The sequence below is a fragment of the Mercenaria mercenaria genome, chromosome 7, assembly GCF_021730395.1.
Source record: "Mercenaria mercenaria strain notata chromosome 7, MADL_Memer_1, whole genome shotgun sequence".
In the NCBI taxonomy this organism is placed as follows: domain Eukaryota; kingdom Metazoa; phylum Mollusca; class Bivalvia; order Venerida; family Veneridae; genus Mercenaria; species Mercenaria mercenaria.
Window position 1 is genome coordinate 68,634,433 of NC_069367.1, and position 15,564 is coordinate 68,649,996.

At 33.5% G+C, this 15,564-nt stretch overlaps 1 protein-coding gene across 1 annotated transcript; it reads right to left on the reverse strand.

Moving 5' to 3' along the window:
• Positions 1–1,902: 1,902 nt before the first annotated feature.
• On the reverse strand, positions 1,903–7,166 carry LOC123555333 (uncharacterized). The gene is made up of 5 exons (XM_045345985.2): positions 7,011–7,166; positions 4,980–5,045; positions 4,193–4,265; positions 2,718–3,356; positions 1,903–2,105 (listed from the first exon to the last, which is right to left on the reverse strand). Exons 1-5 carry the CDS (start codon positions 7,077–7,079, stop codon positions 1,993–1,995), a joined length of 960 nt encoding a protein of 319 aa, XP_045201920.2. The 5' UTR covers positions 7,080–7,166; the 3' UTR covers positions 1,903–1,992.
• Positions 7,167–15,564: the final 8,398 nt, after the last annotated feature.

Genomic DNA, 15,564 nt, shown 5'->3' on the forward strand with positions numbered 1-15,564 from the left:
ACTGGCTACGGAAACACGTTTCCTCTTGTCCTAGTTAAAATCGGGGAGGGGGTTTTTCGTGTGCGGCTCGTATTCCGTTTGAGAAATATACAATCGAATTTGTAGCGACTTTAACTGTATTATTTAATATACAGATTCGATTGTGGCATGCATATCAATTGATATGACGGCATCTCGTATACACTTCGATGCCGTATGTTTGCTTTTCTATTATCAGAATGTAAAACTGTTGATTACTGTTTTCTGTTAGAAGAAAGATACTTTTGTACTCTAATAACTTCTGTGTACGGTTAGTTTTTCCCCCTTTTACAGCCATCGCTGGGGATAATTGTTCTTTCGATTGACTCAATTTTTATCATATTTATTTAATGTATTTTGTTTGTACCTTTTGTGTGTCGCTGGGGCAAATGAAATTAGGTTATTTTCAATATACATCTTTAGCTGTTTGTAGAGTATGTGCATTTTAAACATTATCTGACCTTGCCAGTCGCCATGAGAAATCTTTAAATAAAGTCGCGGCCTTTTCCCACTAAACTGTGTTGTAGTTTTCATTTATACTGATAATTTAGTTGTAGTGGGTGTGACAGACGTATATGGTCGGACGCTAACTCATCTGCCAACGAAATGAAGATATTATCAGTCATTAATAAATTTATTCTTGTTTTCCTTTAAAATGGCTGATGATTTTGCGTCTTGCTAATGGCTGCTGTAATTCCCTGTTATATACGGTCCATTGATAAAATAATACAACATACAATCACATTAAATATTGGTATGTTCTAAGAATTTTAGATAAGTGATACATTTTCACAATTGTACAGACACAGAGCAAACTATTTAATTTAGAGAAAATGAATATAATTATTGATTTACTGGATTCTTGATTGGTTACTATTCAAGCATGTTATATATGATTTTATCAAATTTCTGATTTGATTTCTTTGTAGCATCCATGCATAACATCTTAACTCTTAGGCAAATTGAAATGACTATAATTTAATTGGTACATGCATATCGCATGTGTAATAAGATATCTTCAAATCCCGTGATGCACAATATTTTTTAATAACGTTATAAATAAAATGAAATTTACTAGGAAAAATGTATGTTGGCGTCATTTTGCCTGGTTGAATTCTTTTGCTGAAAAAGCATCTTTCTATTTATACATTAACTATCACAAGAGCAGTCTTTATGTGCCGTGTAGACGTACAACGGCTCCCAGTACTTGAACACAGTGCTTTTACGTTTTCTGGTACTTTGGTATTGTGGAGTCCATTAATATACTAGTATTTCAGATTAAGCAGGTGTTGGGGGAAGGCGGGGGCGTCTGCGGCGTTGCAGGTTTTATTACCTCTCATGAAGAGACTCGATCAGTCCGAGTCTCTGTTAATGTTTGCTTTACTGCTTTCTGTGCTTTCAATGGATCTTCTTATAGAATTTTATTTACATACAAAGAAATAAACTGTTTCCAATATATAGATTTAACGCACAACTTATTTTTTAACAGAACCAGTATCATATTTGGTCATTGGTAAATATAAGGTCAAATAAGCGTTTACTGGCTCACACTGTGTTTATATTAAAGCATGAAGATTACTTTACCATATATAAGTAAACACTCGCACTGGCATTAATTGTATTACCGCTGTGATTATACATGTAGTTTGAATTTAGTGGTCTAAGACTTGCTTTAGATGGCAGCGATTACTTGGAACATCATTAACTTGAATATATCGTGTAGAAGAAAAGTGTACATCTTTGAAATCATTTGCGCATTCTTCGTGCATAAAATGATTATGTAGGACGTCTTAGATGTTAACAATTTCTTTTTGAATTTCGAAATAGTTCATTGTCAGACAATGTGCCTGAGGTAATATGTAGCAGAAATATATAAAAAACTGCTCGAACCTCATTCATTTTATTTGAAATTTAATAATACAGTAGTATATATCATAAATATATTTGTATGTTGAATAATAAGCAGGCAGCTCTTCAGGGAAATAGACGCTGACAAATTTGCCTGGCACAGGTAGCGGAGAAGTAGCAGTGCTTCATAGGTGGACAGGTATGCTCAGGGTTACACGGTGTGCAAACGGTACTGTTTCCTACAATACAAAACATTCTTATTGTTACAATATAAGAAGATATAATTGATTGTGTTTAAGCAATAAGTGTTATACTAGTAAAAAAAGTTATTATTTTATACGACAGCTTATTACAACACGATACCGAGTTCTAGTTTAATTGTGCAATGGTGTGGAGGGGTACGAACAAGTCCATCAGCTAGACAAGGTAGATTGCCCGGATTATGATTTGCTTTCCTTTTGCAGTTATTCAGTCAGAGAGTGACTGTTTTACTTTCGTCTCTCTGTCAAATGTCAACCAGTCTCTTTATCAAAAACAAAATGAAAGCTTATTAGACTTTCTGCTAGCGATTTCATCAGGTTTCTCAAAAACAATATAAACGAGAAGATACACACCGCAGTTTTCTTCACAACGGTTGGTTTTGATAGTGTGTATACACATGTAATCACATATAGAAAGGGCACCTCAATTATCGTCACGACTAATCCCTTCTAATATTTGTCTTAACCTACTCTATTTAATTTTAAAAATCAAATTTAATTAAGATATAAAAAACTGTTATATTTTGACTGACCTTTCTATGCTACTTAAAGTATAAAACTTGTGACGTTACTGCAATCTGCTGTACTCACCCGTAAAAGCGTTCGTTTTCTTCTGTTCAGAATGTTGCTGTAATGAAGATCTAGAAGTGGTGTTACCAATGCCTGGACGCTCTTTCCTTGACTTCTGGGTCGTAGAAGAATCTGCCCTCATTTGACTTGGCCATGGAACGACTTCTAGCTTATTGTCTACATTTGGTGATTTAGCTTTGCTAGTACGGCGGAAAGCAAGACCACCATCAGCAGTCCTAACTAGTGTTAGTCCCTCAAATTTTGATTTTTGTTTGTTTGATTCTTTGTTTACCGTGGAAGGAAAGTTTTGAAACGACGGGGAATTTCCTGTGTTTCTAGTTAAGTCGTTGGAACTGAACAGTTCTGGTCTTTTACCAAGGGATCTAAATCCTTCCTGTAAATCATGCTTAAATAAATCAGAGATAACAGGCATACGGTCTTTCACAGGTTGTCGTGGTTTAAACCCAGTATTTACTGCTTTAACTGTCTCTAAACCGGCGTCAGGTAATTCTTTAATCAAGGTTTCAAAAATATCAGTAATTTGTCCTCTAGCGGCTTCTGTATTTGTATTTGTGACACTTGAATCTCGGAGTGGTTTGTCAATATTTGGAGATGTTATTATTAAGGAACCATCTAACACGGCATTGTGAGGATCTATATCTACAATACAAGAACGTCTGTTTAGTCTGATGATATTCCTTAATTTTGATATTAATTGATTTGAAAATTGCATCGATTTTGCGGGACAACTGGTTTTCATACAAACAAACGACATGAAGTATATACTCAGTTCATGAAAAACATTAAACTTCATTTTGTTTTGCAAAAACTGTCATTTTCGGGTTAGTTTACATACATCTTTATGAGGTAACTTGCTAAATATTCATTCTGTAGAATTATTACCCCTAAGTAATTCATTGGAACTTGTGAAAACGAACATTTTAGTCCAGAGAGTATAATTACCATTTTACTGTCAATATATAAATGTAAATGTATATTATAAGGTTAAGGTCGTTGATGGTGCAGTTACATTTCACAAGTGTCTAAATAAACCTACTTAATTTTCGTGTGTATGAATTCAAGAATTCACATGCCTTTATCTACCTGAATGAAAACTCGTCTGCTAATTTGCACAGACAAAAGTACTCTTCTACAAACAATAAAACAGTAATAGTTCCATGGATTGCAATTGCTTTGTCCGAATTGTTTACTTCGTATAACCATTTCGAACATTTAGTTTAGTTAAAACACAAATTTCTTTATGTTTCATTTCAACTCCTGTATGGCTTGTACGATAAATAGTAGAATAAATATGGATTTCATTTTATTTTTAGCCGGTACGTAGGTCAACATGACTTCGACGTTATCGTGTGTTATATAAAACAAACCTGATTTGTCAAATTTGAATTAAAACTTCAGTATATATTGATATTCACATATGTAAATGTTATTCTATAAAACATCAAGACTGTAAGAACTTCAGTTGCAGTACTTACATTTACATGTAACTTTTGGATTCCCATCACTAGTCCTATATACAACACACGTTGTTCCAGACTGGCAACGAGGCTGGAAAGGAAGTATAGATATCCTGTATTCTACAGCAGCTGCTTGATAAGACTTAGTTATGATACATATAAATTTTCTACCAGGACAGTTTACTATTTAGAATAACATTGATGGTTCTACAGCAACGGCAATGGGGTCAATATGAGTGCACATGAAAAACCCAAAACGTAGGTAATGTGAAATTAACATATATAAAGTCATGAAAATTAATAAATTTACATAAATAAGAATATGAACCACACTGTGGTAACTGAATGAGGCGGATAAGATTATGTAACGGCATGGCGGAAGTATGACAATGTAAATGCATATAACTGGCAGTGGAAATTAAAGGTCTTTTCTATTTATTGTCTTGATCATTCGATCAGTTTTGTTGTCTTCATTTTTCCGTCATGTCTCATTTGAAAAGTTTTTTTTTGTCTTTCCGCATTCTTTCAAAGGTGTGCTTTTTTTGTCATATAAAGATATTTTAAAAGTGCTCGTTTTATCGTGTCGAATTTTAACCAAGTTAAACGTGTACGTTTTGTTTTGTCTTATCAGAAACGTAGGTGTATATATTTGTCATGTCGTAATATAAACGTGTTGAACGTTTAGATTTTTGTCATATCGTACTTTAAATGTGTCAAACTTGTAGGTGTAGTTATGTCGTATTTTAAACGTATTAAGAAGTATCTTTGTCATGTCGTATGTTAAACGTTATGGCTTTGTACTCACCTGACATGAATTGCTGAGATGGAAACCTTTAGGTAAAACATGCGTATGACCCAGATATACAGTTATCTGCAATACAAAAAACATATGTCTAAATTGATTGACATTTTGATATTTTCTATACCAAATTTTATTTTACAGTTCTGGAGTCGACAAAATGGAAATAGCTGCTAACAAATAGACAGAAAAAAGTGTTTCACTGAAAAAAATGTGGACATTCTACCCTTATAGTGAGACCCGTTTTAAACAATATTTTTCATATTTTTCTTTCATTGGTAATTGATAAACATCTTCTGTACATATGACATCTTCAAAAACATAAATATAAAAGAATAATTTAAATATTAGGCCTCTATGTCAAAGGTCTAAATTTAAAGTTACTAAAACGTAGCTAAGCCTTTAGAAGAAAGCCATAGAAAACTTTAACCATATACGCATGTACTCAATGACTTTATGAAGAGCCCTACGAAACAGAAAAATTCAAACAAACAAATAAACCATGCCAGTCCCTGTGGTCCTTAAAAAAGTTATATAGTCTTACATCTGTTCTTTCATACCATGTCTAAAAGGTAACCATAGTGTTCAACCATACCGAAGAATATTCCTCCGGCCAAAAATCGATAGCGGTCAGATTTTCTATATAGAAATAAGAAGGGCATGTACACATTTTACCTAGTAACAAAATTACAAAAAATTAGAAACCTTAGGTGCAAAAATATTACCAAAGTTCAACATTTGATTCATCACATGGTACGTTTTAATTAAATTTTACTTTTATTTTTGATTCGTTCCTAACATGATGTTTAATGCCATCATTTCGTCATTTTTTCCCTTCTGTTTTCCATATAAAATGTGTAAAAATCTCATACATGCGTTTCTTAAAAGCAATTTTTTGGACAAAAAACCATTGATATGTAAGCTTAGGTGCAAAGGTCCTACTCTCAATAAATTTATCTTTTGAATGATATTTATTTCATTTTTATAAAATAAAAATTTGATTCGTTCTTAGGCGGTTAGTTTCCACTGATTTTGAAGAATAATTAATTTCAGTGCGAAGTTGTTGTTGTAGCGTCATATTAATGTCGCGTGAACATGCGGTATCGTGATCAAAAGGTTAAAGTAAATGATTTAATCAGTTTAGTTAATTTGTGATTGAATGTTTTATTCGACACAATGAGTGTAAGTTTTAAATCAATTTTATTTCGCGAATAATTACTTTTGTGTTAATATCACAAATTTTACAACATAAGAAATTCAATTAAATATTGCAATTAATATCCTAGTTCTAAAAAGAAAGAGATGCGCATTTCTTCTTATGTTGTTGTTCTTATGTTTTTAATTTTCACTTAAAAATCAGTGTCAGTTATGCCAATCACAATGTATGTCAATTAAATATGAAACGAGAAAGGTTTCTATCTGCCATACAATAATGAAAGGCTTATCTGGAGAACAAGGTATTTATATAAAAACCTTGGTATAAATGTATTTTTTAGTTTTTAGATAATAAATTGCCAAAACTACACAGCGCAGCGTAACCAAATAAAAACGAATAAAAAATAAATAATAAATTCAAAGTCCGCCTAGGTCAAATCAAAGAGCTATAATTTATACTTCTTTGGTCAAATTAAAGGCCGAAATTATGTCCGGAGGATTTTGATGTACAAGAATGTTTTTGTAATGTAAATAAAATATCTGCATTTAAAACAGAATTGATTTTCCACCACATAACTTTCATGAAACTTTTGCAACAATAATGACGGTCCTAATAAAAACTAAAATATATCACGATTACAGATTTTTCCATGAATGCAAGATAAATATAAAAATATTTTAAGTCAGTGCTTTTAACTGCATCAGCAATACGTATGTTTTCATGATATCAACTAACTTTTATGAAATTATAAAAAAAATGATCATGATCATTTAATTTCATTGTGTGGAAATATATATTTATCTACAGAATAACTTTACACAATGATCTATCTGTAATATGTTTGATTAACAGCAGATAAAAAATATACATTAACCACTTACGAGTATGTACAATAAATATCCGAAAAACATTTTGAAACCACACTTGAACTGTATTAATGCTGCTGTCATACGGAAAGTCTCCAAAACTTTTACATTTTGCCTTGTACTTTAATATTGACATGTTGATGAAGCGTAACATTACTTAACAGATTTGGATGCTTCAGGTAAACAGGTTTTGTCTGTTGCAAGACACATTGAAGAACAATAAGTCTTTGTTCTATAGCATAGGCGAGACATTTGAAATATATTACACACGTATTTTTTACAATGATTTTTATCAAAATATATAACAGCTATTCGCATAAGTTCTGCTGATCATTCTCCAGTGTTTATGAGGGAAATGGTAGGAATATACCAATGGGATCAAAAGGCATGATTTAGTGTTAAGGACATCAAGTATTATAATTGCGTAAACTGCTATAGAAAGTTTTACCGTTTAACATTTGAGACGCAGATAAAATGACAACATTAAAACTGTTAAAATTTCCTGTTTTGTAGAATACATTGTAAACCGACCGATATTTAATATTGTTTAGCTAAATCCGTCTGTCTTGTTTTATGTTAATTTCACATAGCAAATTGTACGTTTTGTTTTTACTTTTTTCAACAGTATTTTAGTAATGTAACGCGGGCAGTTAACCTAACCAGTGTTCCTGGATTTTGTACCAGTTCAAACCCGTTCTCCGCAAGTAACTGCCAACTTCCCCACATGAATCAGAGGTTCAGGACGAATGATTTCAGACACATTTTCTTTGGAGTCAGTGTTGTTATGTTTTCTGGTCCTTTGGGATCATGAAGTCCATTTAACATAAGCGTAACAGAGTTCCGCTTAAGCCGGTGCTAGGGGCGTGAGAGGTGTTCCATATTTCATTATCTCTCATGAACAGACTTAATCAAACCGAGTCTGTTATTATTCTTCTTGGTTGCATTCTTTGCTTCCAAAGGATCTTTTTACAGATTTTATTTTTTTAACAAATCGTCACGGAGAAATACGCCTCGCTAGCATATTTAATGGGAGTGGTTTGAAACTTCACATAATTGTTCCCAGTGATGACCTTAAATGCAGTGCAAAGGTTCCATAACTGTATTTAGCCTTTTTCATTAAGATCTTTCTCATATTTCAACTAAGCAAATTTTAATATTTAAGCTGGTATCTCGGCACCCACTAACTGGAGAGGATTAAAGCTCCACACATTTGTTCACCTCGGTGGTCCGACAAGCAGAGGTTACGTAACTCTATTTAGCATTTTTATAAAGTTATGCCTCTTTTCTGACAACAATTTTTGATTATGTTTTTGTATATATAAGTTGAAATCTAAGTAACCACTTGTAGTTCACGGACCCAGTTACTGTGATAATGACATGAACTGCACTGGTCTCATAACTCTGTTGTTGTTTTCTTTTTCAAAGTAACGTTCTTTTCTCAACTCGGCATTTTTGCATTATTATAACTTTATATAACAATTATGGCATCTGATTGCCCCGCTTTGTTGTCCTTCGACAGCTGTTGTTTAGTTTTGTGGTCGTTTTTGCCTGTTGAATGGCATTTTTAACGTTAATATGTGTCAAGGAAAATTCTAAAGCCGAAGAAGAAATTCCGCCCCTTGAAAACGAAAATCATGACACTGCTATTTCTTACGTAGATAAAGCTACATTTTTGAACGATTACTTCGTGTCAGTATCAACTCTCGATGATTCCAATTCTACCCGAGTTTACTTCAAAGTTTAATGCAACTCTTTCCCACTTTACTATTTCTGAACAAGATGTAATTGACGTTTTAGATAACTTAGTTGTCAACAAAGCCTGTGGGCCAGATGGTATTAGTCATAAAATGTTAAAGGGATGTTCAAAAACCATAGCTAAGCCACTTTGTACTTTATTCAATAGATCTCTGATCTTAAATAGATACCCAGCTTCATGGAAAATTGCTAATGTTATGCCGCTTTATAAGAAAGGAGAAAAATCTTTACCATCTGACTATAGCACAATTTACTGATCTGTTGCGTAGGTAAAGTAATGGAACGAGTGCTTTTTTAAATATTTGTACAATCATCTAAACTCAAATAACCTTATATATAAAAATCAGTCAGGATTTCTTCCTGGACACTCCACCGTGTACCAACGTGTAGACATTTATAACCAGATCTGTACATCTCTAGACGAGAAAAAAGCAACTTGTATGGTTTTCTGTGATATATCGAGAGCTTTCTACCGAGTTTGGCATAAAGGCCTTATATTTAAACTGAAGCAGTATGGTATTTCAGGAAACTTGGTCAATTGAATAACAGATTACCTGGAAAATAGATCTCAGAAAGTATTTGTAGGACAATCGTTTTCAAATAGTAGGCCATTAACTGCAGGCGTACCTCAAGACTCGGTCTTGGGCCCTCTTTTATTTCTTGTATACGTAAATGATATTGCTGATTCTGTAAGAAGTACCGTTAGACTATTCGCTGACAATAGCTCACTTGCTATATCTTCAGCAGACTCCGTTTATATAAAAACTGTTTTAAATTCAGATCTAGAAAAAAATTCCAGTTGGGCGAAACAGTGGCTAGTAAAATTCAATCCTTCTAAAACTGAAGTCATGTTTTTCTCCTTTAGAGATATAGCTCAACCTTCGTTAACCTTTGATAATACCCCTCTAAACTTCGTTGACGGTCACAAACATCTAGGTCTTACAGTAAGTGATGGCTCTTGGCACACCCATATAAACAATATCACTTCCTCAGCTTCCAAAGTACTCGGCTCAATGAGAATGTTAAAATTTAAAGTTAAAAGATCTACTTTTAACAATATTTATATATCGTATCTAAGACCTTTGCTCAGCGTCAGTTGTATTGGATAGCTGTTCCTAATGTGAAAAGGATACTATAAAAAAACTTCAATACGAAGCAGCTCGCATTGTTACTGGTTTGACTCGTTCCGTTTCCATTCAAAATTTACGAACTGAAATTGGCTGGCTTTCTCTTGCAGATCGTAGAATTATGCAGAAATTAATATTAACGTATAAAGGAAACAACAGACTACTTCCGGATTACCTTGTAGATATTTTTCCACCAACAGGTCATAATTCTAACAACTATGAACTTAGAAATAACACTAACTTTGATACATTGCCTAGACGTCTCGAAATTTACTGAAAATCAGTTATACCCGATTCAGTAAAACTATGAAATAACCTTGACCTTCCGACATGCAATGTTAACACGCTTACATCTTTTAAGAACAAATTGAGTAAATTTAAATCTCCAATTGTTCCGTCTTTTTATCTAATAGGAGAACGATTCTATAATGTAGTTCAAACACGTATTAGAAACCGATGCAGCAATTTAAACAATGATCTATTTTATAACCATTTACGAGACTATCCCGATTGCTCTTGTGGACATGGTATTGAAGATGCGGAACATTTCTTTTTTAAATGTAGCCATTTTGCCAATGCTCGTCGATTGTTATTTATTAATACTCGAAGATTCCATCCTCTTAGTACTCACAAATTACTTCTCGGAATTGATTCACTAACTGATGAGGAGAACAAATCTTTGTTTTTAGAAGTACAAACTTATATAAAAAATACACATCGTTTCTCTAGCACTGCCTCCTGATCGTTTGACTATATATCTGATTTAAAAACTCTGGGTTGGGCTGGGTGTTGGGATTCGTCAGCAGGTGCGATGAGGGTGCACTGATTCATTTTACGCTTGACTGTTTTTTTTTGTTTGTTTTTTTCGATTGTTTTTTCCCCGCTTTTCTTCTAATTACTTTATTATCTTAACTCTTCTACTATATAAGTAAATTTATGCAAGCTCCGTAGCATTAGCTCCATATAACCAAGGTATATATCTTACACTCACTTTATGAGCTCTGTTTGATGATGTAGTAAATCAAATCAAAACCCAACACGTATCTTTGATTGAAATCTGTCATTTAATATCTAAATGACGAATTTGAAAACACAATTAACAATAAATGGTTCTGTTACAGCATCATACATAATATGTGATAGGTGACTAATTTTATCAAGAAAAGACAAATATTAACAGTTGATATGCATCATCAAAGGTGGGGATCTAACCTTTATGCCAATAAGCAATGAATGAAAGTCTTACATCTAGGAAAATACTAAAATACATATCCATTAATTAACAATGATCAGTATAATATTATGTTGAATGTCAGTCTTATAGTCAAAAAGTAATGGCACAATAACTAGCATAATAATAATAGCACACTGAATGTCAGCCTTACAGTTAAAAGTAATGATATCAATATATTTATATTTACATGTGAAGTATCAATACAGCATTTATAAATGTATGTTGAATGCCATGCTAACAATTAAGAAGTATGAGAAATATCTATTATAACAATGACTATCATATGTTGAACATCATTTTTACAATGAAACTGTAATGACATATCGATCAAGACAACAAAAATTGACTGACACATGTTGAACTATCTACAACTATAGGTATACTGAGCATACCAGGGATGGGAGGGAGGGTTTGAAGTTGTTGATAATTTGCGCGTAAGCTTTTCGTGCTCCGCAATTGAATAATATTAAAACCCGTACGGTCCCGTACTTGCATAAATATATTTATTTTTCAATAAATCTGTATTTATGCAAGCTCCGTAGCATAAGCTCCATATAACCAAGGTATATATATATCTTACACTCACTTTATGAGCTCTGTTTGATGATGTAGTAAATCAAATCAAAACCCAACACGTAACTTTGATTGAAATCTGTCATTTGATATCTAAATGACGAATTTGAAAACACAATTAACAATAAATGGTTCTGTTACAGCATCATACATAATATGTGATAGGTGACTAGTTGATATGCATCATCAAAGGTGGGGATCTAACCTTTATGCCACATATTGCAAAAACATAATAAATGAATTTCATTTATTAAGTTATTAGCAATAACCCCATCCGAAGAAAGTGAGTGTATCATTTATTTATCAACAGCTTACTACTGTGTTGTGTTACACCCTCTAACATGCAGAAATTGTAGAAAATGGTATATTTAACATGACAAAATACAGGTGAGCAACCCTTGGCACCATCACTCAAGCAAAGTATCAGTAACTCATAAAAACATGCAAAATTGCCTATACTATTAAACTTCATGTAACATGATAAATAAGTGCGAGAGACCCATGACCCCATCGCACCATTAGCAATAAGAATTATAAACATAAAAAACTAAATATTTACTTGATAACAATCATCCACCCCAACAAAGATGTATGATTTCTAAAATCCAATACTGATATTTGTCTTAAGAGGATAATAGAAGAATACTTGTTAACGTATTACACTCTCTAACATGCAGAAATTGTAGAAAATGGTACATGTATATTTGACATGACAAAATAGAGATAAGGATCCCTTGGCACCATCACACAAGCAAAATATTAGAAAATTGCCTATTAATAAACTTTATGTACATGTAAAATGATAACTTAAGTGCGAGAGACCAATGGCCCCATCGCACCATTAGCAATCAGAATTACAATATAAGAAAACTAGATATTAACTTGATAAAAATAATCCACCCCAAACAAAGGTGTATGATTTCTAAAATCAAATACTGATATTTGTATTAAGAGGATAACTGAAGAATACTTGTTGAAGGGTTACATCCTCTAACAGGCAGAAATAGTAGACAATGGTACAAGTATATTTAACATGACAAAATAGAGGCGAGCATCCCTTGGCACCATCATACAAGCAAAATATCAGTAACTTATGAAAACATGCAAAATTGCCTACTAATAAACTTTGTGTACATGTAACATGATAACATAAGTGCGAGAGACCCATGACCCCATCGCACCATTAGCAATAAGACTTACAAACATAAGAAAACTAGATATCAACTTGATAAAAATAATCCACCCCAAACAAAGGTGTATGACTTCTAAAATCCAATACTGATATTTGTCTTAAGAGGATAACTGAATAATACTTGTTAACATGATAATCACAAGGTGAGAGACCCTTGACCCCATCACATTTGTGACCATGATGTACCTATATGATTGGAGCTTGGACCCCATCTAATTTTTCTCCCATAGGAATGCGAATATACTTTTTATAAGCGTTTGAAAACCACCTGCCAAAAGATTGATTTTTTTTTCTGAAACTCCCCATAAACCTCTTTGCAATGCCGCACCAATGCGGAAACTATGACCTTTGTAAAAGTCATTACTATACCCTAACCGAGTGAGTGACATTTGAAGCTTGGTACCAAAAACAATATATATATATCTTGTCACTGGATGATTATCAAAACCGGAAACTGTGGGCCAGGTGGAGCGTTACTTAATGTATAATACGAGTACAATGCATGCAATGGGCACATACCTAATTCATAGTGACAACATGATATATGCAGTTTATGGGTCTTGCCTTGACTATAATTATAGCTTTTCAGAACCAAGTCAAAGCTATTTAGTTCGATTGAATGTTATATATACATGTTCTACTACTATAATATACGAGTCGGGAGAGGATGAAGTAAATTCTCCAACTCGAAGGAAAACACGAAAGGTCAATAAATAAATGGCTGTTAGCAGTATAAGTAGAAATTGCGAATTGCAAACTACGTCCATTGACCGTATTAAGTTATGCAACTGGCAAACGTGTGTCTGTTTTAGGAACTAAATTATGATAACCTTGCAATGTTTTTAAAATGTGTGTCTTAAAACAAAAAGTTATATCTCAAACATTGTAGAACTAATCTTTTGACCAGGCATATAATACTTAGGTCCTGAGATGTTTGTTTATTTACCAAGCCTACAACTGAATTGGAATGATTTTAAATGCATTTTGGACATACATTTTGACAGAAGCGCACCAGGTCCAATAGTTTTCACAAGTTCTACTGCATCATCAATATTTTGATATTGAGCAAAACACAATTCTGATGGGATTCCAGCCTTAACAGATTGACCTTCTGGAAATGATAAATAATATATTCCACGAAATTCACTGGGTTCTTGATTTGGTACTAAACCCAGAGTTGAGGTCATAAAGTTGCTGAAAGGTGGTTCATTCAAAGGACCCGGAACATGACCCGCATCAATTTCAACAGTGATTTTATGCCCTCTAAAGTTTCAGTCGCAGATTTTAAATTCCCAGGAAATTTATTAGAATGAGTACCTGTAAAAAGGTATTTTAAAGCCCTTGTGAAGCCATTCATCAAATATTCAGTTAATTTCAAGTCGCACCTTGGAGCCAGTATCGTAGGTTATCAGAATTAATTGGTGTAACAATATGAAAAGTAGCCTTATTTAAGACTGCAGGCACCATGCATAGGGTTACGTTACCAGTTCTTTGACTTGAAATTTGATTGCACCTTTTAAAAAACACACAATTCGTCCATGAGGACCGGGGCACTTGACATCTGTGCTGAAAGATGCACGATTTTCTGGCACTAGACCCATTGTTAAAATCAAAGCACGGGTTGTTTTAGTGGGATCTTGTGCCAAGAAAAGACTGTTTTTGTTTTGGCTTAATTAACCCCATGACCAGTGCCTGCGTGTATAACTGGGTATCGATTTCCCCATATGAAATCGAAGCCAATCTTGCTTCTTATAAGAGACTAAATTGTCTATCGTAAAAATGGCAGCGGAATCCCCCGATTGCTTTGCAAGTTTACGAACTATGTCGCAATGTTTCATTAAAGTAGCAGCAGATGTTGGGTGTCTGTCTGTGTAAACACTTGTAAAAATATGAAATGTATTAAACCCTTGATCCAGCATTTTTATACTGGTCGACGATTTAAAACTTTTTTGAACGAGAGTTTCCCACTGCCATTTCGACTAAATGATATTGATAATCACCTTTATTTTATATGGAATCTTACTCCACAAACTGATCTGATACAATCTTAGCCTTGATTTTTTCATCAATACCAAAAAAAAGTGGATGCAAAATGTCGCAGAATTTTGATTCATAACTGAAGCTGGCAAAGTTGGTGTTGAAGCAGATGTTGAAGTGCTTTGTGTGGATTCCAAAGGTATCTGTTCTTTTCCGAAGTTTTGGTTCTGAATAGTCAGGCGGTAGTACCTTCAAGTCGAGATCTTTTAAAACCTACGACATACCTCGTGTGACAGCAGGAACAGCATTTGATATAATTGTGTTCAAGTCTTTTTCTGATAAATTGGATGTGTTGGCTTCTAAAACCTGCTCAATTTGGTTTGTTCTTCGTTTGGTTTAGCTGCTTCCCCAGCTGCAGCAGCCTTCGCTGTCTTGGTGGCATATGAAATAGAAAACCATATACGAGAACATGTAAAGATCAACTTCCACGAGAAATACTGTATTTACAACAATCTCTTCTTGTAACATGTTACAAGTGTATGGCAGTCCTCCTGTGTTTAACCATACAGTAAAAATAAGCTATCGACTAAATAAAGTAGTCCATATGACTACATATAGTCCATTTGACTATACGAAGAAGTCCATCTGACTATAAAAAGTAGTCAATCTGACTACACTATAGTCCATTTGACTACATCAATACGGACATAA